General features: G+C 40.6%; 1 protein-coding gene across 6 annotated transcripts; it reads left to right on the forward strand.

Annotated features, from left to right (window-relative positions):
- Window positions 1-21,505, forward strand: ERICH2 (glutamate rich 2). Of its 6 annotated transcripts, none has more exons than XM_035135590.3 (14): window positions 1-158; window positions 275-323; window positions 4,371-4,404; window positions 7,185-7,221; window positions 9,080-9,113; window positions 9,365-9,413; window positions 10,532-10,568; window positions 11,314-11,397; window positions 12,662-12,744; window positions 14,726-14,818; window positions 17,729-17,919; window positions 18,759-18,816; window positions 20,816-20,887; window positions 21,279-21,505. In XM_035135590.3, exons 1-14 carry the CDS (start codon window positions 151-153, stop codon window positions 21,401-21,403), a joined length of 954 nt encoding a protein of 317 aa, XP_034991481.3. In that variant the 5' UTR covers window positions 1-150; the 3' UTR covers window positions 21,404-21,505. The 6 variants fall into 6 exon arrangements, with proteins under 6 accessions (XP_034991481.3, XP_060137180.2, XP_088513184.1 ...); XM_088657017.1 differs by having other exon boundaries at window positions 40-158; window positions 7,136-7,221; XM_060281197.2 differs by lacking the exon at window positions 11,314-11,397 and having other exon boundaries at window positions 21-158.
- Window positions 21,506-23,383: the final 1,878 nt, after the last annotated feature.

Consider the following 23,383-nt stretch of genomic DNA (forward strand, 5'->3'; position numbering starts at 1 on the left):
CGGAGGCTTGACAAAGCGGCGCTTGCTGCGCGTTGCTATGGTGACGACGCGGCCTGCCTGTGGCCTGTGGGCGCTCTGTCGGCGCTGGGAGTGGAGCGTCCTTTGCGTTGCCCCAGTCAGTTGAATGAGCCCAGGTAGCTCGGCCGCGCCATGAACAGGTAGCCTAGCACCAGCGCTGCTTTATTTATTTTTTTGCGTCGAGGGGGTTTCGAGGATATGGAGCAGCGCAGCTCTAACCCTCTCCTTCTTCTTCTTCCCTCCGCCCCCTATCTAGGTTTAATATTGTCTTGGGCCAGGGGATACCCAGGCCGACAGCCCCCAAGGTAGGAGACCCCACCCCACCCACGTATTTAAAGGTGGCCTTCCTTTTTAACCTGTAGCCCTTAATAAAAACTGCAATAACAATAACAATAATAGCAATAATAATGATTGACAACGATGACAATGCAATTCAGTGGGAAAGCTGGCTGCTGCACCACCGCCGCCAAGGAAAATGCCAGGTTTTTAATTATTGTAGCAACAACATCAACAACAACAACAAATTATTGACAGCAACGACAATGCAATTCAGTGGGGGAAATGGCTGCTGCTGCACCACCACTGCCAATGAAAATGTCGTGTTTTTTAATTATTGTAGCAACAAGCAGAATAAATTCAGCAAGTGCTGCCCTACTCTCTGTTGGCCGCACTGCCATGCTGAGAAGTTCTTCCTGCCGCCTCTTCACATTCTCCCTGTTAAAAGCACAGCAGCCCTGCAAGCGATGAACAAAAGAAACATTGAGATGTTTAGTGCAGCCTTTCTCAACGTTGGGGCCCCTGATATCGTTGGACAACAAATCCCATCATCCATAGCCAGACAGGATAGCAGGCAGGGATGGTGGGGGCAGCGGTCCAACAATGCCTGGGGACCCAGGGTTGAGAAAGGCTGGTCTAGTGGATCTGGTGTATAACTTCCCTGTCCAGGGAAGCTTTTAGTGTGTAATGTTGTATTGTGTTTTTACTATTTTCAATTTTTGGCGGGAGCCGCCCAGAGTGGTTGCAGCAACCCAGTGAAATGGGTGGCATATACATACATTGTTGTTGTTGTTGTTGTTGTTGTTCCAGAATAGGCACCCCTGGGTATGAGCAGCTGCGGCTCTAGCTCCAGTGAAGGCTTGGTACCACTAACACAGTCACTTAGTGTTTGTTTTTTTTAGTTTTCTACACAATTGCTAATAAAATCAATTTATTTGACAGTTGAGGATGGTAATGGGAAATAATCTCTTCGCAATCTCATTCATTTTAATATTTGAGATTGAAAAACAGACCTAATTAGTTGTGTATGCTGAAGGGGGACACATGGAAATTCTGTTAGTGGTTATGGATTTGGAATCCAGGACCTAGGGATAATGGCCAAACCTTCTGCAGTCAAAAGGAAGTGATGTGTTTGTGGTGATATTAAGCATATACACATTTATTGATTTACTAGACTTGTATACTATTCCATAGCAGAATACCCTTAGTGGTGCCTGTTTCGCATTCTCCCCCACCCTATTCAAATGTTGGCTGTGGGGCTGCATGAGTCATTAATCAAATGTTGGTCATGATCTACAAAGCAGTTAAGTTGGCTTGTTCCCATTTGAAATCAAGCCAGGCTTGCTGAATTCAGTTTGCCAACTTAAATGGATTTCAGATTATGTATATGATGATTAGCAGAGGCTCTAGTGTCCTGTAGAAATAACAGCTGTTGCACACATGATTGTGTGCAAATTTAAATCTGAACACTGTACTGAGAGAGGAAGACTTACAGCCAAGAGTTGTGATCTTATGGCTTACCTGTTGATGTGACAATAGAGCTGGGGAAGGTCACATGGCAACTATTAATGAGGTTACTGTACTTCTACTTTGAATGCAAGGTGGAGTCTGACTTCCTGAAGAACATCCTGACCCATCCAGAGCATTGTGACACTAAGTGGATCCTATAATTATCTTTCCCCGAATATATGCTAATTCCCCAGAGAGGTAGCATTCACAAAAGCTATTTTGGCTGTTACTCCAAAAATTATGCCTCTGCAGTTACATGCTATACCTTAATTGAGGTGCTTAGATGAGCGCTGCATAATATACATTCGCAAAGCAGATATATAAGTGGAGCCATACATCTAAAGTAATCCTTTCTTGTTTTTGTTTTCCATTGTTTTAGATGTAAACATTTTACCTTATCACACATAAGTTTTACCCTTTAAAAGTTGTGAGGAATTATTTCCCTATGTTTTTAAAATGAATATTAAGCATTATTGCTGTTTGAGATTTCTAATCTATCTGTTATATAACAGATACACACACAAAAATATGTTGGGATCTGCAGTATGTGATCAGTCATAACTTTTCTTTGCTTAAGCAAACACTTTCACACTAGAAATGGCACAAATTGCATTATTGAAGAAGTGTAACATACATTACAGCCTAGTTGCTGCTATGTTCACCCACATTTTATGTTAGCTATGTTAATTATATGGAAATTAAATATGGAAATTAACCACTGTCTGTCACTTGTGTTTCCATGGCAGCCTAGATAGCTGAACAAGTAGGCCATTTCTGGTTATGATGCTTTCTCTCTCTTAAAAATGATAAAGCTGTTGAAATTTAGGGATTTGAAGGTAAGGACAAGAAACTTGTGCACAATCCTGGAGCATGCAAGGCAGCCAATGTGGGAATTTCAGGAAAGACTTTCCATGGTCTGGTGAACAAAAGTGAATGGTTTTGAAAGCAGAGCGATTGGTAGAAGTAAAGGGCCAAAGTGAGATAAGGAAAGACCAAAGAGGAGAAAACTCTAGTAGTCAAGGCAAAAAAAAAATATTGCCAGCTTGATGTGACTCAGTGTTCTGCCAAGGAGGCAGATAGAAAGGACTATGTTTTTGTAATGCTGTAAAGAGAGAACCGATCTGGTATTGTGATGGCGTAAATAGGTCTGTGTGTCAAGGAAGGAAGGAAGTCAAAGATAAAACCAAGGATTTTAACTGAAATCATTTGACATTAGGATGAAATTATATTCCATATTCTTATGTTTTTTTTCTGTTCAACCAGTAAAGTGAGATATAGTTTTATCTGTATAGAGTAAGTGTAATGTCAGCACTTCCATCAATTACATTTTTTCACAATTCCGTTGATTGTAACCTTATCTTAAAAATTGGTATATATTCTATACTAAAGTTATTTGGTTCCAGCTATCTGTTGAAACTCTTTTAGTATGCTGAGTAAGGCAGCATTAAGGGAGTAAATCTAGCAGACTTTACCAGTTGCAATCACACACAGAGTGATGCTTGTAGGTAAGAAAAATAACAAAGTACTTTATTGTATGAAATACGTACTTGGATAGACAAGTTCCTAATTCTAGTCTAACTAGTCTGTAGTAGAACAAGGCAGCCGTGCTGGCTCCTTTGTTCCCTTGGAGGATGGTTCCAGCATGATGTCTCATTTTGAGGTCTATAAGAGAAGTGAAAGTAACAGGAAGTTGTAAAACAGCACAACCTGAGAATATCAGTCTAAATGTAACATCAAAAGAGATGGAGAGAGCTCAGGAAATTTGGAGTTCCCTAACCCTGTCTGTCTTAAACCATGCCAGACCCCCCCCCTTCTGCATGCTGAGTTGCACCCAAATTTCCAACACTCCCCAATTCACATTTAGAAACAAAAATATAATAGTGTTTCAGATGCAAGGTGTCGTTAACAACCATGTCGCTGGGGATGGGGAGGAGATTAGGAGTCAGGTCTTTTTGATACCTGAAGAACTCACAATTTGCAGAGAAAGGCATTCATCACTACACCAGTGGCCAAAATTGTGGAAACCTTTTGGGAAAAGTGTATTTCTGAGGTTTGATGGCTCATAACAACCCCCCCTTTTTATGCTAATACCATAACATGATATATCAATAGAAAGATAATTTAATGAAGAATGTAATGCCACAACGTTTGTTCAGTTATCTGTATTCTATCAAAAGTTATAGCCAAACAACCAGAAAAATGAAGCACAACTTGCTTAGGTTGATATGCAGTAGCTTTCCTTCATTTGAATGAAGCCAAAGAGCATGAGTGTTTAGAGAGCCAATCAGGTGTTATGAGCCATCAAACCTCAGAAATACACTTTTTTAAAAAAGGTTTCCACAATTTTGGCCACTAGTGTACATTGGGGTGTCTTTTTATATATTTCTCCCTTTTGTGAATGCTCCCTACTTAGTTTCAGTAAAAAGTCAACTAAGAAACAGTGTTTGGAAACTTTCCGTGGCCTCTTTTGCAGGCCATACTGCATTGTATATAATATATTCATCTTATTTGCTCCTACTAAGCTTCTTTAAAATGCCATTTGGAATCTTTCCTTTACATCTTTTTAGGTTTCTGGAATGATGGAAGTCATTGCTCCTGAAGGTATTTGCATTAAACAATGCATTTGAAAGTACTTTCTTATAGCTCCTTATATTCAAAAAAACAAACAAACCCTACCCTCTTTTTTTAAAAAAGGAAAAAGGCTTAAAAGGAAGAGGGTAGGGTTTGTTTGTTTGTTTGTCATAAGAATTCTTCATAGGTTTTTTTGTTCTTAATGCTTTTATCAATATTCCAGAGCTAAGAGTGCAACTCTATATGTGTCCACTTGGAAGTAAGTCCCATTAAGGCTGTGTACAGATTACCAGCTTAAAAAGCAGCTGTGTCATTATTTTTCTCAATTCAGATGAAAGCTGGGTTGGAGGGGGGATGCATCAAAATGCAGTATTTCATAAGAAATGACAGGATAGATATGTGGGGGTAACACCATGTGCACACCACTTTCCAAACTAGTGAAGGGAGTGCTGTGCATGCAGAGCAAATGGGATTGAATACAGAGCTTCTGGAAGGACAGATCCTGAAGCTGAGGCTCCAATACTTTGGCCACCTCATGAGAAGAGAAGACTCCCTGGAAAAGACCCTGATGCTGGGAAAGATTGAGGGCACAAGGAGAAGGGGACGACAGAGGATGAGATGGTTGGACAGTGTTTTCGAAGCTACCAACATGAGTCTGACCAAACTGTGGGAGGCAGTGGAAGACAGGAGTGCCTGGCGTGCTCTGGTCCATGGGTTCACGAAAAGTCGGACACGACTAAACAACAACAACTTACAGAAGTGTGCATAGAACTATAGCAGGCTGCAACTGGATAGCCACTGCCTTGGAAACAAACCTCGTTCAACTCAATGGGACTTACTTTTGAGTACACATGTAAAAGATTGCATTGTTATAGAAGTTATTGGCATGAATGTGCCCATTTTCACCTGTGAATTGTGAAATTGCTATTCCTGTTCTGTGGAGAGTTGTGCTACTCAATGAAAACATGTGGACAGCAAATGTTTCACCGTCCTTCTCTTAAACAAGAGCTACACATCCTGTGTTGTGTTTTAAATTACAGAAATTCCCCTGCATCCAAGTCACTTGCATATATTGAAATGTGATGTAGGCAGGGTTTATATACATAGTTTCCCAAATTAGTTTTTAGCCAGTTGTTAGTCTTATGGCACAAATTGTAATAAATAAAAGATTTATACTTCTATGGTAGGCATGGATATATTAGTCAAGTTGTACCAAGGATGGCAAAGTTTAGAGGAGAAGTGGAGGTAAAAAAATGTGGCTTAATTGTGCATATCCCCCAACCCTAACCAGGAGGCAAACACTTGGAAGAACATAAAACACAGAAGCAGGGCTGTCAGGAACTATACCGTGCCTTTGGAACTTCACAGTTAATTCCAGTTCCTACCCTTGGACATTGATTCTAGGTCAGAGGAACAGGGACATCAGTCATAGGCCTCAGAGAGCACAGAGGTGACTGCAGAAGGTGCAGTGGATAGAAGGACTTCTGCCACTTCCCAAAGGAGGAAGAGAGGTGTGGTGGTCGGTGACTTTCTACTGAAGGGGACAGGGATAGCGATGTGTGGACTTGATAGGATGTCCCAGGAGGTGTGCTTTCTTGTAGGTCAGGGACGTCAAGCTAAAGTTGTTGGGCTTTTTAAGATGGGGCGCCATAAATCACTAAACAAGTAGTAATTACGGCAGCGGTAACTCCTTCTTCTGTTCTTGTATTCGTGTGCGAATGAAGAACAGAGCGAGGGGCTGGGGCTGGATGCTCCTTTCCCCCCGCAGAGGAATATGAGCCTGCAATCGACTGCTATGAACTGGGGATCGACTTTTCGATCGCTGTCGACCGGTTGGACATTCCTGTTCTAGGTGCAAAGATTCAACCTGTGACAGAGAGGTTTCCAACTCTCAAGCCCACTGACCATTACCCCTTTCTTTTGACCCATATGGATACAAAATGATACTAACAAACACAGTCTTCAATGTGTTGCAAGGGACTATGAGACTCTGGGTGGGAAGCTGAAAGGATCCTATGACACAAGTGTTTATTTCATCATGCCTTCCTGTTGAAGGTCATGGCCCAGGAAGAGAAAGAAAAACACGAAGTAAATAACTGACTGCACAGATGGTGTCATTGGGAAAGATTTGGCTTCCTGGACCATGGTCTCCACTTCCATGAAGAAGGACTTCTGGCAAGAGATGGTTGGACCTGACAGCAGTTGGCAAAAATGTGTTAGGAATCTCACAAACTTTATCAGGAGAGCTTTAAACTGAATCCTAAGAGGGAAGAAGACAATATTTCAGAGCACAGGGGGACACCAAGTACTGGGGATAATAACTTTGTTGGTGTACAGGAACCTGCTTATGGGCAGGGGGGGGAAACCAAGAAGGAAGCAGCTTGAGGGAATGACTTTCCCATTTTCTCTATACTAATGCATAGGGCATGGGGAATAAACAAGATGAACTTGAGCTCTGGCATTACTGAAACTTAGTGGGATGAGATACAGGACTGCAATGTGGTAATTGAGGGATATAACTTATTCAAAAGGAATAGACCAAACAGGAAGGAGTAGCGTGGAATGTAAAGGATGTGTGCACCTGTGAGGAGATCCATGACCTGGAGCATGAGAGTATGGGGAGAGCATTTCGATAAAAACATGTAGGGGAGGGAAACAATATGTCTCCTAAGAATTTTTTTTTAAATTAAATGCATCTCAAAAGTTTATCAATTTAATGTTATACTCTGTCATGCTGAATTTATACATTGAAAACATGCAGGTCTGATTTAAGGATATCATGCAAAATACACTCAAACGTTTTGTTTTAGATGGATTTGTCCTAGAAACACGTTTGCCTTTGCCAAGGTAAGGAAAGGAAGATGGGTTCTTGCCATTGTTCAGTTTATCCCTCTGAGAATGTGTGATCAGACCCCAACCTTCCCAGTTTCAGCAAGGTGGTAGCCTTACGTGCCTTCAAGGCATATCCTAGGACTGGCTTCCTCAAACTTGGCCCTCCAGATGTTTTTGGCCTACAACTCCCATGATCTCTAGCTAGCAGGAAGAGTGGCCAGGGATGATGGGAATTGTAGTATCAAAACATCTGGAGGGCCTAGTTGGAGGAAGCCTGTCCTAGGATATTTTGGTCTCTTCTTTCCCTGCATTCTTTTATAAGACACTAGCAGTTCTGTCCTCCTGACCATCTCTACAAGTTGAAAATAAGGCCATGTACACATTGCCAGCTTAAATAAAGTCAGGGGTTTTGTGTTTGTGGGTGCACTATATGAGTAGGTATGTTTTACACACAGGGAGAGATAAAATAAAACTCTTAAAATAAAATAGGGAACAGTTCAGTTAAAGAGGATTTGTCAGAGGAAAGAGACTTCTCTAACTCCCCCTACCCACACTGACATCAGACATGTAGAACCAGCCCCAACTCACAACCTCAAATGTACACACCTCGGTTTCACTACACATTCAGTACTGCTACCATTCTCAAATTGGAATGAAGCTGGCTTGCAATGAATCACATGAAAGTGCAGTATTTTTACAAGAAACTACAGGATAGCTCTAGATTGTTGCTAATTCCATGTGGGCATGGATTCAAAACCCAGTGGAGCAGTGCAGTGGAGATGGTCATGTGCACAGCCTAAATCCAGCTGATTGAATGGAATATACCGGTACGTACGTGGAAGTATTCTTAGGACTACAGCTGAAAGACCGGAGTGCATGTTACATGAAAATACTGTAGCACATGTACAAACTATTTTTAAAGAAAAGCTGTGAAGGTCAGTTGCCTGTTCTGAACAGGGTTGCACTCCTTCCTGAAGAACCACATATGTAGCTTACAGGTGATCCAGGATCCATATTTGTCACTAGAGACCCAAGCAGCCTCAGTAGCTCAGAGCAGCTTTAGCTGGTGTGCCAATCATACCCGTCCTTGGACAGGGATAGCTTGGCCACAGAGGTGCATGCAATGATAACCTCAGGGTTGGGTGGTTGCAAAATGCTCTGTGTAGACCCATAATTGGTCCACAAACTACAGGCTGGTGCAGAATGCTGTGACTCAGCTGCTATTAGGAGCAACCTACCTCCAGCATGTAACATGGCTGTTTAGGGATTTGCACTGGCTGTCAGTTAGCTACGGGCCAAGTTTGAGGTATTATTATTATTATTATTATTATTATTATTATTATTATTATTATTATTGTATAAAGCCTTTAACAGCCTTGTGCGTGTTTACCCAAGAGACTTCCTTTTCCCATTATCATCCTGCCTGAATACTTAGGACATCAAGTAAGGCCATTTTATGGGTGATACATGCCCTCGGAGTTCATTTAGGCAGAGGTGGAAATAGTGGGAACCACGGAAGGAAGAGATCACGTCCTCTTGGGGCTCACTATATATAGGAAAAGGAAAGCTGAGTGTAGTGGATACATATTCTGAACTTTAAGAAATATGATTTCAAAAAAAATAATGAACTGCTGGTTGTGATCTCATGGTCAGAAATACTAAAAAAGCAGAAAACAAATAAGGTAGCATAGTGTTCTGCAGTGCAAAGCTTACTGGACTAGTCTACAGTGCTTTGGCTGTGATGAATTCTTATACCGTACTCTATTATGTCAAATATGAGAGGTAGGCTAGGATGCAAGCTGATTTTTAAGCATTATATCATCTTGAATAATCTGTTCCTTATATATGCAACTCATTTTATTGTCTTATATAGGCTTAGTGGCTTAGGAAGGACTGATTTAATGAAGGTAAAAGTTTTTATTTCAAATTTGATATACGTTTATCTTTAAAAGGAATTGATATGTTGGTATTTAATGGTTTCTTGATGTTTTGGTTTTAATCAGTTTGTACTGATCAAGAGTCATATCTGTGTTTCAGTGTTTTATTGCAACTTATGGGAATTCTCAGTAGTCAGAGAAATCACGGTGAAGAATTTTAGGCAAAATTTCCGGTACATGGCAGGTCTTGTGGTTGGTTCTTACTTTTGTCTTTATTGCAGGAACAGAAGACTAGACAAAATGGAAGGTTGCATGTGTTTGGTCCTAAAGGTAAATCTGCTGAGCTTTTCAAAACTGCGCTGATTTTTAACCACTGCTTTCAAACTGCACCGATTTTTGGGGTGGGGTGGGGGGTTCTTAGAATTCTGGATGCTGGTACAAAGGTGCTAGTAGTTTAGAAAAATCATACTGGTAATTAAAACCAGGGACGAAACTAGGCTTTAATTATAACTCAAAACAAATTGCCAGTTAAAGAATAGAAGGCATTCCTTCGTAAGCATTAGTATTTGGTTGATTTACCTAATTTCATTAATCCAGCAGAATCCCCAATGCAACTTACATAAAATAATGCATTGGAGAAGTTTGTGGTTGCTTCTACTCTTTCTGGTACATGGCTTTGCTCTAGAATAGAAGCCTTACTTTCTTCTCTCTGCCTCCTGCTCCACTTTGCAGCACTTTTTAAGGTCTGTGGGCATCGGAGACACAGAAGCCAGCACAGAAACTGGGCCACAGATGAGCAATGGTGGTTGAAACATCTGTTGCTTCCTGACCTGTGTGCCACTTCTGTTGCCTGATCTGTGTACACACCTAGATATTATGTTAGTCGTGTGAACACTGTTACCACATACATTTTGTAAGTAAATAACCATGTGGGGCTGCGATAGCTCTTTCTCCCCACCTTCCTGATTCTATGTTCCTCCCCCCACCAAAAAAATCCCTTCCCCCTAAAATGCCTCCCTTCATTAATTCATTCTTAATTCATTCAATTAAGATCACATCTAATTTCGCCCTTATTCCTTTGCCCTAAATAAATATTAAGTCTAACCTATTCATTCCAACGGTTGTATGTTGGTCAGCCCCAGCAGTGATTGGAAGCCCTTAGCCAATAGTCTTTTAATCGGAATTGGGCTAATGAGCAAGAATCGAGGGTTTTCCGTGTGATTTTTTTGAGGGAAATTTGCCTTGCAGTGGAGGGAACAGGCTAGAACAAAACCACTGGCTCAAAGAGATGTTGTAAATTGTTAATTAATGTTAAGAAAAGCTTGGGAAACTATATTACATTTATTGCTTCATTAAATTTAAAATTACTTTATTTATTTTTGGGGGGGTAGGGGATAATCTGAATGTGTATCAGTTGAACCAAATATTTCAATTTATTTTGTTTTTAGAAGAAGTAGTCCTTGAACCTGTTAAAAGAATTCCACGGTAAGATCTATTGTGCACCTCATATATGATCTGCCTTCTTAACCAGTCAGAGAAAGATAGTGCAATTATTCGTCATAGATTACACAATCCTTTGCATGTTTACTCACGTATGTCAGTGGGGCTTACTTCAAAGTAAGTATGTGTGGGATTGCAACCTCTCTTATATTTAAAGAACTAGAAACACATATCTTTCTACTTTAACCTTTTGATTGTCAACATGAGTGTATATATCACTAGATAAGTACTATCATTACTCTCACTTAAGTTGGGCTTTCTTTCCAAATAAGTATACTTCTGATTGCGACCCAAATATCAACTATGAAGAGGGTATTCCAGATGCTGCAGTCCAATACTGATTATTGTTGGCTAGCTGAATCAAATTCTTTCAGTTTGAGTTTCACTTTTGAAAAAGCTGAGTTTCTGTAATAATATATCCTTGCTCTATAGTGCTGCATGTTTCAAAATAAGTTTTTAGAAGAAGTTGTATTGATTGCTCCCCAGCTTGAATCATGTATTTTATGCACATACTCTTATTTGACTTGTTACTAATTCAAAATCAGCCCTTGATCTTGGATTCTCAAAATGTACTTGAATACAAGAAAAGAATAAATAAATAAAAGCCTGCAGCAGTTGGTTAGAATCTGCATTTTAGTGGAATTATTATTCTGCAGTTGATGTCAATACTTTTTTGTGATGGTTCTTTTCCTTCCTTCCTTCCTTTATTATTTTTTTTAATCCAAGGCAGCATGGGATGTGGAAATGAATCTATAAGCAGACCTTACACTCCATCAAAGCAGATCTTGTTACGTGCAGCTAAATCCGTAGAAAAGCAAGTCTCACTTCATTTGCGTTCTTAATTAATTTCATTATGAGAAGAAATTGCTGACAAAAATTTTCAAACAAGTAACCACTGTCCTATTGTAGATCCCAACAAGTTCTTGAGGCATGTGTGGAAGAAAGTGTGGCTTGGTCTGTGTATTTTGCTCATCATGGGGTGCTGCCAAAACACACACACACACGGTGAATTATTCCTGCTCCAGCTGTGACATTTAGAAGCACAGAACTCAGTTGCCATGTTGAGGGCTTCTGCACCTTGATCGTCTGTAGCTATTGGTGACATACATTGATGGTGGTGTTCTGCATGGGATGTGCTTCCAAATGTTATAGGCAGGAATCTCTTTATCACAAGATTTTGGAGGTCTCTCCATGGCAAATGTAACATGTGCAGCAGCCTTCAATCATCCACTGGGAAATATGAAATCCGTTCTTGTCACTCAAGATTAATTGGCAGCAGATGGGCAAAAGATAAAGTTGAAAGAGAAGGCAGGCTAAGTTGAAAAGTCATAACAAAGAGGTTATGCCATTTATCCGGGAGCTCCATATGGCTGGGTGGCGCTGTAAAGGTTTGCTAGCCTTCAAACTGTCTCAATTTTTTTCTGAATCATTCAGGAATGTTTCAGCGTAGAACAGAATGAGGCGGTCTCTAGCAATTGTGGAACTCCATGTAACTTGAGCTTGTTCTCTTCACATGGAATCATTTGCATGCTTGCACTGGCACAAGAATCAGGCAGCTCAGTACCAAATTAGATACGATGTTAACTTCATTTTTGTATCTAAAGTGCACACTTTTAAAAATGCACATTACTGCTGTGGGAGTTGATAGTTATAAGAAACCACTGCAGGCAAGGAGAAGGAGTTTAACCCTTGCCTCACCACTGCAGTCCCTATTTATTTCAAAAAGCTTCCTTCTGAAGCTGCTATTTGCATTAAGAGGAAATGCAAATAGCTTCAGAAGGGTGGTTTTTTGATCTGAAGATTGCAGTAGGAAGGAAGTCCTTCCCCTATTTCCTGTGATTTCAGTAACTATCCTAATAGTTATTATTTGCATTTTTAAGACATGCATATTAAATGCAAATGATGCCTTTAGCATCAAGTCTAATTTTGTTTTCAGATACCGATAACTATTTTTACTGAATACCACTCCAACTGTGTTGAACCTGGCATATACCTGAAAGCATATTATCTCTGTAGTCTCAAAAATGTGTGTTTGTGGTTTTTTTCGTCTTCCCTTGAATAACACTTGCAATATTTAGGGGGAATACTTTAAAAAGAATTGCAAGAAATAAAAATCCAAAGATGAGTGTAAGATTGCCTGACCGCATAGAAGAAGAGACAGGTGAGATTTATGTTGCATATGTTATATATATATATATACATATAGAACCTATGCAGTTCTGTGTTACTAGACTGCAGACTAGGAGAGTAGAGTTCAAATTATCCCTCAGCCATGTGCAGGCCAGATCCAAGCATTGTTTGAGAAAACTGATTTTCTAGATCCATTTCAGTTGGGGATTAGGCCCAGTTTTGCCATCGAAACTGCTTTGGTCATGATGACTTCTGTCAGAAGAGAGACAAAGGAAATGTGTCCTTGTAAATTCTCCTCGACCTCTCAGTGGCTTTCAGTGTCATCAGCCATGGTATTCTTCAGTAATGCAACAACAATGCATCAGTGGTAGAGTTATACTGGGCTGTCCATAAATCACTCTGCCCTATTAGTTGTTCTGTGATGCCTCCCTAATATCATCACATTACTACCATCTGGATGGGCAGTCTTGCACTGTAATGCAGCTAAAGTGGGGCGAAAAACAGCAACCCAGGAAATATTGTGTTACGTAAAGTTGCAGGGTTTCAGCGGGAAGTTACAGGAGGTGCACGGATTAGTAACAAAAGCAGCATGCCACCCTGTAGCCTTTGTAGGTGCAAACAGTATTAAAAGATAAATTGTGTATAATTGCCCTAAAACCACCATGAGCACAAATGAGTGCATCATAGAAAAGATATCTAGAAGGGGCCCAAGTCAAACCATTGGTTCATCTAGGCCAGTGATTAGTAGCTGCTTCCCAGGGTTTGTCAGGAGTCTTTCCCACCTTTGCTGGATTCGCTTAGTATCAAGCCTGGAATTTTGAGCATGCAGAGCATGTGCTTTATCACTGAGCCATGACCCCTCCACAGTTGAAAGTACCTTTGCTGAACATGATTCATCTTGATAAAGTGGTATCTACGTGAGCAGCAAGCATTCTGTATGCTTTCCATATCAAGAGGGAATCCTCACCAACTGTCTTTTCTTTGTCATCATTTATTTTGTAGTTCCATTTATTTTGTGTTCTCTCTACCTGCATTGATAGGCCATCTCCCAGTGGCAGTGATGCTCCCATGAAGCATTTTTAAGCGTGTCGGTGTCCTAATAATCTCTGCAGAGAGTGTGAGAGCACTATTCTATGTACCCTGGCCTTTACTTAAGCTCTGCACACATCAGAGCAGGAGTAGGATGCAGGTGGCACTGTGGTCTAAACCACGAGCCTCTTGGGCTTGCCGATCGGAAGGTTGGCGGATCGAATCCCCGCGGCGGGGTGAGCTCCCGTTGCTCTGTCCCAGCTCCTGCCAACCTAACAGTTCGAAAGCGCGCCAGTGCAAGTAGATATATGGGTACCACTGTGGCAGGAAGGTAAATGGCGTTTCCGTAAGCTCTGGCTTCCGTTAATGGTGTTCCGTTGTGCCAGAAGTGGCTTAGTCCTGCTGGCCACATGATCCGGATAGCTGTCTGTGGACAAACGCCAGCTCTCTCGGCCTAAAAAGCGAGATGAGCGCCGCAAACCCATGGTCACCTTTGACTGGACTTAACCGTCCAGGGGTCCTTTACCTTTTCCTTACCTTACTTCATAAGAGTTAATTTTCATACCTGCTAAGTATTCAATGATTAATTTGCTTTGAGACACCCATATTACCATATCTAGTATGAATTATTCTATATCTTTATAGATTATATTTTTTACAGACTACAATACGCTAATTGCCTATAGATTGTAGCATGCAGTTCTACAAGTGCTTCTCTCTCTGAAATGAAAGAAGATGAGGATTGCATGTACATTGTGGTTTCTGAGTTGAATTCAGTATCAGCTGACATAATGTGCACTTTTTTCTTGGCAGGAAAAAAATTACCTTTCTGTTACTATATGCTAGCTTCATTAGACTATCAAACATGTTGATATATGAAATAGTATGGATTTCTCTACCCTAAAGACATAAATTTGAGGGGGGAAACATTGTTGCTGTTGATTCGCGCTGCATTTTATCTCTTCTGCTTTCTCTTCTCCCAGAAATTCATAATGATCAACAATTAGAAACTGATTTACAGAGGCTGAATCATGAAACTAAGATAACTGAGGTGAAGACAGAATTGGAAGTCAATGGTTGGTTCAAACAAAATATATTTCTTTTGTTAATCTCTTTCAGCTATAAATTATGTCTAGATTTAGTTGAATGTAATATCAAAAAGGTATTTTATTGACTGATCGAGTGATGCCATTAATTTGTGTGTTTCATCTTAATTCGAACCTCATGGATATAGTGTAAGCTTCAATGAAAGGTACTACAACTAAGGAATACTTTTAACTTTGTCTTTATTGCTGCTGATCACCCTACTAAAGTATGCTTTAGCCCAAAATGTAGTAATGTTATGTTGTTGTTGTTTGTTTGTTTTTAATAAAATTTATACACTGCTGGACCATAAAAAAACTTCAAGCAGTTTACGAAAGGTGAAACAGCAAAATAAAGAAAAATCCACAACTTCACTTTAAAGCATACAAAAGTTAAAATACTAAAGTAGATTAAATTTTCTTTCTAAGCATCTGGGTAGGCTTGTCTAAACAAGAATGTTTTTATTATTGACCACTCTTCACCCAAAATTTCCATGATGGGTTGCAACGTTAAAAACCCAATATTAAAAGCAGTTTAAACAACTTACAATCACAAAAATAAGGTGGGTCCTAAAAATATACACCTCAGGTGTCAAAAGTCAGGTTAAAGAGATGGATCTTCAGCATTTGCCAGAAGCTGTTCAGTGAAGGTGTCAGATGAACCTCTGTGAGGAGGGAGTTCCACAACTTAGGGGCTGCCACAGAGAGTGCCCTCTCCCAGGCTGTCACCCTCCCCACAAGCCTCTGGGAGCTGAGGAACTCCCAAGAAGGCACCCTCTGCCGATCTCAGCGCTCAGTATCGTCTGTAGGGAAGGTTTTTTTTTTCAAATATTATGGTATGGGGGGAGAGATTCTGGTCTCCCCACAGCATCATTGCTATTTTTGGAGCTGTTCTTGTAGCATCACAGATAGATAAAGCAACATAGAGGCATTGCTCACCTTAACTTTCATAGTTCTGGGGTTTTTTTTGTTAATTACAGACATGAACAAAGGGAAGCCTAATACATGTTACAAAGAGCTTTATCTTAAAAGGAGCGGTTTCTTTTGAGTATGTGAGAAAGAAAGCAGATTGCCTTCTCTAAGATGGTGTCTGCCACTTATGGGGATACATGAATTGGGCCACCATCTTTCAGTTTCACTGTACCTTTATTTCTTTTTTATAATGCTTATACAGTGGTGCCTCGCTTAACGAATGCCCTGCTTAACGAAATTTCCGCTTAACGAAATGTTTTTTCTAGTGGAGGTTGCCTCACTAGACGAATTCATTTTACGAAAAATTCATCTAGCGAATCGCGGTTTCCCATAGGAATGCATTGAAATTCAATTAATGCGTTCCTATGGGCATTTTTTTTAAAAAAAATATATCGATGCATTCCTATGGGATTCGCTAGACGAATTTTTCGTTATAAGAAAAGACCCGTGGAACGAATTAAATTCGTCTAGTGAGGCACCACTGTAATAGCTGACAGGTAAACTGTTGCAAGTGGTGTGTTCTTCCTTCCTTTAAGGAAATTCTGACTTGTGCAGTTGCTCAACGCATATAGCCCTTTTTGCTGCTTTTGATTACTTCTTTGTGAGCTAGCTCTCATGTCATAAACTGTATGTGATGTCGTGGCTCATCCAACCCTACTAAATAAAAGTCTAGGCTCATGTGGATTTTAAAATTTGGGAGTGCCATCTGAGGACTGACGAGGCTGGCAGAGGTGTACCAAAGCAATGGAACCAAAGATACTTGGTATGTGAATTTCATGATCAAGACAGGAGGAAGAGATAGTAGTCCACATTTGGCAGAGCTGTCTGGAAAGGAGGGAAGTTGTATTATTATTATTATTATTATTATTAATAATAATAATAATAATATTTGAATTTATATACCACCCTATACCCAGAGGTCTCAGGGCAGTTGTATAGAGATTATGTGGATTATGTCTCTACTAGGCATCTAAAAAGGATTAATGGGGTACACATCCCGGATTTACTGGTAATTTAAATGGTGTTATATATAAAAGTTCTTTTGTCTGTTCTGAATCTACTGCCATTTAATGTTGACAGATGACAAAATATGGTTGGGTGGGGAACGGAGAAGGAAAAAAATCTCTTTATATACTCTTTCCACACAATGAATATATTTATAAACCTCTACCACAGGCACCCCCAAACTTCGGCCCTCCAGATGTTTTGGACTACAATTCCCATCATCCCTGACCACTGGTCCTCTTAGCTAGGGATCATGGGAGTTGTAGGCCAAAACATCTGGAGGGCCGCAGTTTGGGGATGCCTGCTCTATCATATACTCCTCGGTTGTCTTTTTCTAAGCCAAATACCCCCAAACACGCTAGTTTTCCCTCGTAGTGAAGTTGTTTCAACTCCTTAATTATTGTGGTTGTCCTACTGAAAGCAGGTGTGGAACAGTAGGTAGACTGGTGCAACTGAGCTGAAGAAGCATGGATTCAAATCCAAGCATGTGGAGATAAAGTAGCAAAACCCTTAGGGTTGGTGCCTCTTTGGAGAAAGGACAAAATAAAAACAGGATAAAATAAATCAGTGGGATCTAAAAATGCATGGATTTGACTAGATCGTATCCTGGGGGGTTTCATTGTCTGTTCACACTCTCTTTATTCTACTAACAATATCTGTGTTGAAATATTATTTAACACAGGATACAGTGAAATAGCAATAATTCAGAAAGTAGCCTTATGGCTCCTTAAAGACTAACATCTTGTAGAGGGGATGCTAAACCATGAATACTTACGCTATAATGAATGAGTCAGGACCCTCTGGTTTTTTTCCTGCTGCATGGCTAGCCCCTGAAATTTTTGGGAAAGGTAATCTAATTGGTCACAATTTTGCTTACAGAAATGTTTATTAATTCCTCTTCGTCTATAATATAATTTTTTTGTGTAGATGAAAACATGAAAAATTCCACAATTGTTGAAAACCTACCCAGTGGTGAGGTCAGTACTGAGAAGCCAAGGGAAGATGTGGCTAAAGAAAATGCTGACAAGAAGACACCAGAGAGTTCAGAGGACGAAAATAATGAACAAAGTGACTATGAAGTTGAAAAGAGAATTGCACCGCTACAGTTAATGGGAGAGGTACAAATACTCCCGCACCACCACCAATGATTAAGCAAACATATATTCTGGCAAAACTAGCCGTTCCTATAGGAGGAGTAAAGTTTTGAATACTTCTCCGTGTGATAAACATTGATCAAAATATTATTTAAAATCTAGATGATTGTAAAAGAGGTTAGATGCATACAAGACTGATTCTTAACAGAGCATAATAAGCATGACTGCAGTTAATACATCTAAAATGGGGTTTTTTGGTTAAATAAAAGGGAATAAGAAACTACAGTTGTACCTCGGAAGTCGAATGCCTTGCGAGTCGAATGTTTTGGCTCCCGAACACTGCAAACCCGGAAGTGTGTCTTCTGGTTTGCAAAAGTTCTTTGGAACCCGAACGTCTGACGCAGGTTCTGCAGCTCCCGATTGGCTGCAGGAGCTTCCTTGGTTTCTGAATGTTTTGGAAGTCGAACAGACTTCTGGAACGGATTCCATTCAACTACTGAGGTACGACTGTACTTGCCACTCTAGATAAGCAGCCTCTGGAAGAAAACAGCCTAGTACATAAGAGACTCTTCCTTCCTAGTGGTACATTGATGCATGTAGATCATCTGCAATATCCACAGTCTTTATGATGCTTTAGATCACTGCAGATGAGTTGGTAATGACATACGGTGTGTGGAGGAATAGATCTACGTGACAAAGTGCCAAGCATCATGTGTCCTCAGTTTGAAAAAGTTGTCATGCTGAAGCTGTCCAAACTGGACTTTGCATCGCAGGATCAACACCCTTGAGTTGACTTGAGTGCAGGTTGAGTCATATTGGCTCGTATTTGTATTAATCTGCATACTTTTAAATTTTCTTTATAGTTTCTGAAGGCAATAATGGAGCAGAAATACAGCCTTGCAAAAAAGCTTTGTCAGATGAGTAAGTTCTGTAAAAGATTTTTTTCTGACTTGCATTGTTTCCCCAAATCTGTTTCCTAAGTTGTGACATTCCATTTAACACAGGGGTGGGGAACCTTCTCCAACTGGAAGCCCATTTTGACAATCACAGTCAAGAACTCCATAGTGCTGTTCATAAGCCCTGGCAGATTCCTCGCTTCGCAAGGAACAACCAGGAGCACACTTTTAAGGCAGGCATCCCCAAACTTTGGCCCTCCAGATGTTTTGGACTACAATTCCCATCTTCCCCGACCACTGGTCCTGTTAGCTAGGGATGGTGGGAGTTGTAGGACAAAACATCTGGAGGGCCGCAGTTTGGGGATGCCTGCTTTAAGGCATAATTGTTCACTTGTGGCCTCATGATGTTCGATGAGAAGCAGGTGAGTGTGGTATGAAGAGATGGCCTCACGGGCCAAATTTGGACTCATGACAGGCATCATTAAGCCCACCAGATATGATTGTCTTTCTGCACCCACAGGAATTCTTTTTGGGGGGGAGGAGTCTCAAAGTAAACACTCCAAATCAATAAACATACATAACAATAATATTTGGACCGAGCACGGATGAGGCCTCAGTAGACATGGCCTCGGGGTAAGAAGAGTCTGCCCCAGCCTTTTAGTGCTACTTGTTTCAGTATCAGAAGCTTAAATGCTGAATAAGCATTATGCATTAAAAGTGAAAGGCACAGAGGAGAATTTGTTCCTTCTGTTTTCCTGTTTTCAACCACTTCCTGTATCAATTAACAGAATGGTAACTTGCGAAACTAGATAATAGCATGAGGTTCATTAATGTCATTTATATATAAAAAAAGTTAATAGCAGCATGGGGGCTCTGATGAAGATTATGACCATGCCATATGGGGAAGTGGTTTTTAACCCCCCCCCCTCCTCTTCACCACAGACTTGATGCACCTGCAAACTGTTTGCCCTCCCCTGTGGCACAAGAGAGGAAAGAGTTAACCCCCACTTTGCATGCCATATTCATGATTCTGGAAAAGAGTGGAATGCTTTTGTATATTTCATGTTATCATTGGTTTGCCTTGATGAAACATATTGGCAAGTAATTTCTAGGGTGCTTCCAGATCAGAGTTTGTTGTTGAATCGGAGATACCGTATTTTTCGCTCCACAAAACGCACTTTTTTCCTCCTAAAAAGTAAGGGGGAATGTCTGTGCGTCTTATGGAGCGAATGCATGGTCCCTGGAGCTGAATTGCCCAGGGGCGAAAAGCAGATTGTGCTTTTCATTTTTAAGAAAGAGCTAAAGGCTAACAAGAGGGAAAGAGAACCCACTCAGCAGCAGATTGCAAGAGATCGGGAGGGAGATAAGAGAAGCTAGCTCCCTTCCCGGCCCCACCCCCTTGCCCAGGCCTCCATTGTTGTGTTTCCCCAGCGACATGTGACTGGCTGATTAGATTATCTGTCTGGAAACTGTAGAAATGGCTCCCTTTCCTTTCCTAAAGAAGCTGCAGAACTGTGAGTTGAACTCCATAAAAACAGGATTTTCCCCCTTTGCAAGGTAAGCTGCACAACTTTGAGCTGATGCTCAAAAAAATTGGAGCTTTCCCTTTTTGCAAAAAAAGCTGCACAACTGTGAGGTGATCCTCAAAAAATGGAGCTTTCCCCCTTTGCAAACAAAACTGCACAACTGTGAGCTGATACCCCCAAAAAACGGGGCGTTTCCCATTTGCAAAAGAAGCTGCTTTGAGCTGATGCTGAAAAAAATGCTGGAAAAAATGGAGCTTTCCCCCTTTGCAAAAAAACTGCACAACTGTGAGCTGATCAAAAAAAAAAATACCCAGGGCTTTCCCTGTTTTTTGGGACGCATCTTTTGGTCAGGTGCGTCTTATGGAGCGAAAAATACGGTACTTTTATGAGAAATATATTTTCACTTCTATGAAGTAGGTCAAACTATTATTGCAAAGTCCTATTTTCTGTTTCATCCTATAGATATCAATAATATCTCCTCCTTTTATCAAATTCCAGTTCTGATATATGAACCAGAAAACCCTGAGGCCCTGCAGTTTCTTCCACTTATTGAGAAAAAACTAGTATTAGGTAAGTGCTAAAACTGTAAATACTGAATACTATTATACAATTGAGAACTATATTATATTTTATAAGTGTTTTTACAGATCAGTGTACACCCAGCCAAGGAATCTGCCCCTGTGCTCCTTTTGGCACTATTGAAAGAAGACATTCCAAGAGGTCCCTGTCCATTGCTTCTTCCCTTAAGATATAAACACTTCCTGGATTCAAGGGAAGCAGCACCACTAGCAAGTAACATGGGAAGCATGCAGAAGGGCTGTGGCTGATGCCTGTCCCCAAAAAGAGAAGGGAGGAAGGAAGAAGGGAGCCCACGATGCAAGCCAGGAAATGCACAGATTACTTCCTGAAAAGGTAGTTGCAAGAGTGACTTACCTTTGTATCTTTTATATTTCCACGTTAGAAAGCGAACGTGCTGCTAGAGAAGATGAAGAAACCGGTGAAGGGAGCAGTGAAGAGGATAGCAATACAGATAAAAGTGACACTGAAAGTGAATCAAGTTCTGGAGATTCTGATAAAGATGCTTAGAAATTTGAAGAGACCATGAATACGTGTGTTCTTAATCATCTTTTCTTTGAAATGCACATATTAAAATGAGCTGGATTAATTAGAAGAATCCTACCCCCAAAATATGTTTTTTTCATGCTTAACCTTGCTTTCAGTGCTCCCCTGTTGCCATCAAGCTGTTATTGTTACTGCCATAAGCAACTCCTGAAAGTTTTGTCGCTGATCAGCAATTTGTGAGGTGAAAAGCTCCAGGGGCTAACATAAAAAGTGTTCCGTTCTGTTGATTCTAGTAGCCCAAGCTTCAGGGCTAGCCGAGCACACCTCTTCCTGGCACAAGACTAGCACAGTGTGTTGGCATACAGGACCAGGGGTTTATTGGTGTTGAAAGTACTGTATTCATGCAGATCTATTGTACCATCAAATCTAGTGTGCACATCAATTTTCAAAACCTTGAAACCCAAAAAGTATTTGCTTATGTCAGCAGTGTTTTTCAAGCTTGCAATTGAATCTAATGCGCCATCAAATCTAAGGTGTACCCTAATTTCCGTAACATAATTTGGGCAAAAACAGTGCATTACATTCGAGTAAATAGGGTACAATGCAAGAGTTCTGTGGGTGCCAGGTGCAACTTTTTGCTGCAATTTCTACGTCTCTTAACGATTCAGCTCAGCACCTATCCTCTTACTCTCATTTCTGCCCTCTTCTCTCTCTGTCCTACTCTCTTAAAGCACCGGCATTTGTAAAAGCAGTGCTGACAGACAGGTGAATATTTGGGTCTCTGTGGGCATTTGTATGCAACAATTCCAAGAAGTTATGAGAACTCCAGGAGACTGCAGTATCCATTATCACATTATTTTTCAGCAGTTTTCCTGGGGCTTGTCTGTATTTGAGGTTTTATATCAGTGAGGCAATATATTTCCTTGAGTAACAAATGGAGCTGCAACCCCCCCTCCTCTCTCTCTCTCTCTCTCTGTCTCTCTGTCTCTTTCTCTCTCTCTCTCTCTCTGTGTGTGTGTGTTATATAACCCCAATTAATCAAGCAGCAAAATTATACCAATAGAAAGTTGTTATTTTATCTGTGAAGGAGTCTATCAAGATTTTGATCAGAGTATCACCAAAAGCACATTTCCTTCCAGACATTGTCTATTACAGGCTTCCTCAAACTCGGCCCTCCAGATGTTTTGAGACTACAATTCCCATCATCCCTAACCACTGGTCCTGCTAGCTAGGGATCATAGGGGTTGTAGGCCAAAAACATCTGGAGGGCCAAGTTTGAGGAAGCCTAGTCTATTAGCATTAAATGAGTCCTCTTCCCATCTCAGTGTAGCGGTGCTCTGCATACAATGCTGTATAATATAATCTGTTTATGAAGGCACTGATAAACCACAGCGTATTTTTGGTAGATTGGATTTTCTTTTTTTCCTCCCTTCCCTAGATAGGTTGGGTACAATAATTCTGAAGCGGGTCTGTTCTTAGCCCGTTCTTCGATTCCAATTAGACATTGCAGTTCTCGGCCTGTAAGAGCTTTATATGTTGTTGTATAGCAGTAACAGCTGGAAAGCTAGGAGGTAACTCTAGATTATAGGCCTGGTCTTCTGGGACAGTATGATCCCAGTGCACTCATTATTGCCAAATTGCCAATGTAGAAACCTCATCAGGCCACAGATCGGACTTGCCTACAGGAGCAGCACCATGCACAGGTAAGGAACCATCTAATTAACTACAAGTATTTCCACTGCCATCATCTTATAAATGTGTACTTAATTTTAGAAAAAGAATGTTCAGATTTAAAACATAAGGGTACTTAAGATCAGCTCTGAGATTGGCACTTTTAAATTGGCATGGCGTTCTTTGCATTATCATTGTGCCAGAAGTAGTTTTCAAATAAAAATGTCTATTTTTACTTCTTTGACTGTAAGATCAGCATGGGATCTAGAGGCCTGGTGAAGTATCCTGTAATTTTTCTTGAAATACCACAAATCCACCAGTAAAGTTCCTATA

Source organism: Zootoca vivipara, chromosome 1 (assembly GCF_965207765.1).
Source record: "Zootoca vivipara chromosome 1, rZooViv2.hap1.1, whole genome shotgun sequence".
Classification (NCBI taxonomy): domain Eukaryota; kingdom Metazoa; phylum Chordata; class Lepidosauria; order Squamata; family Lacertidae; genus Zootoca; species Zootoca vivipara.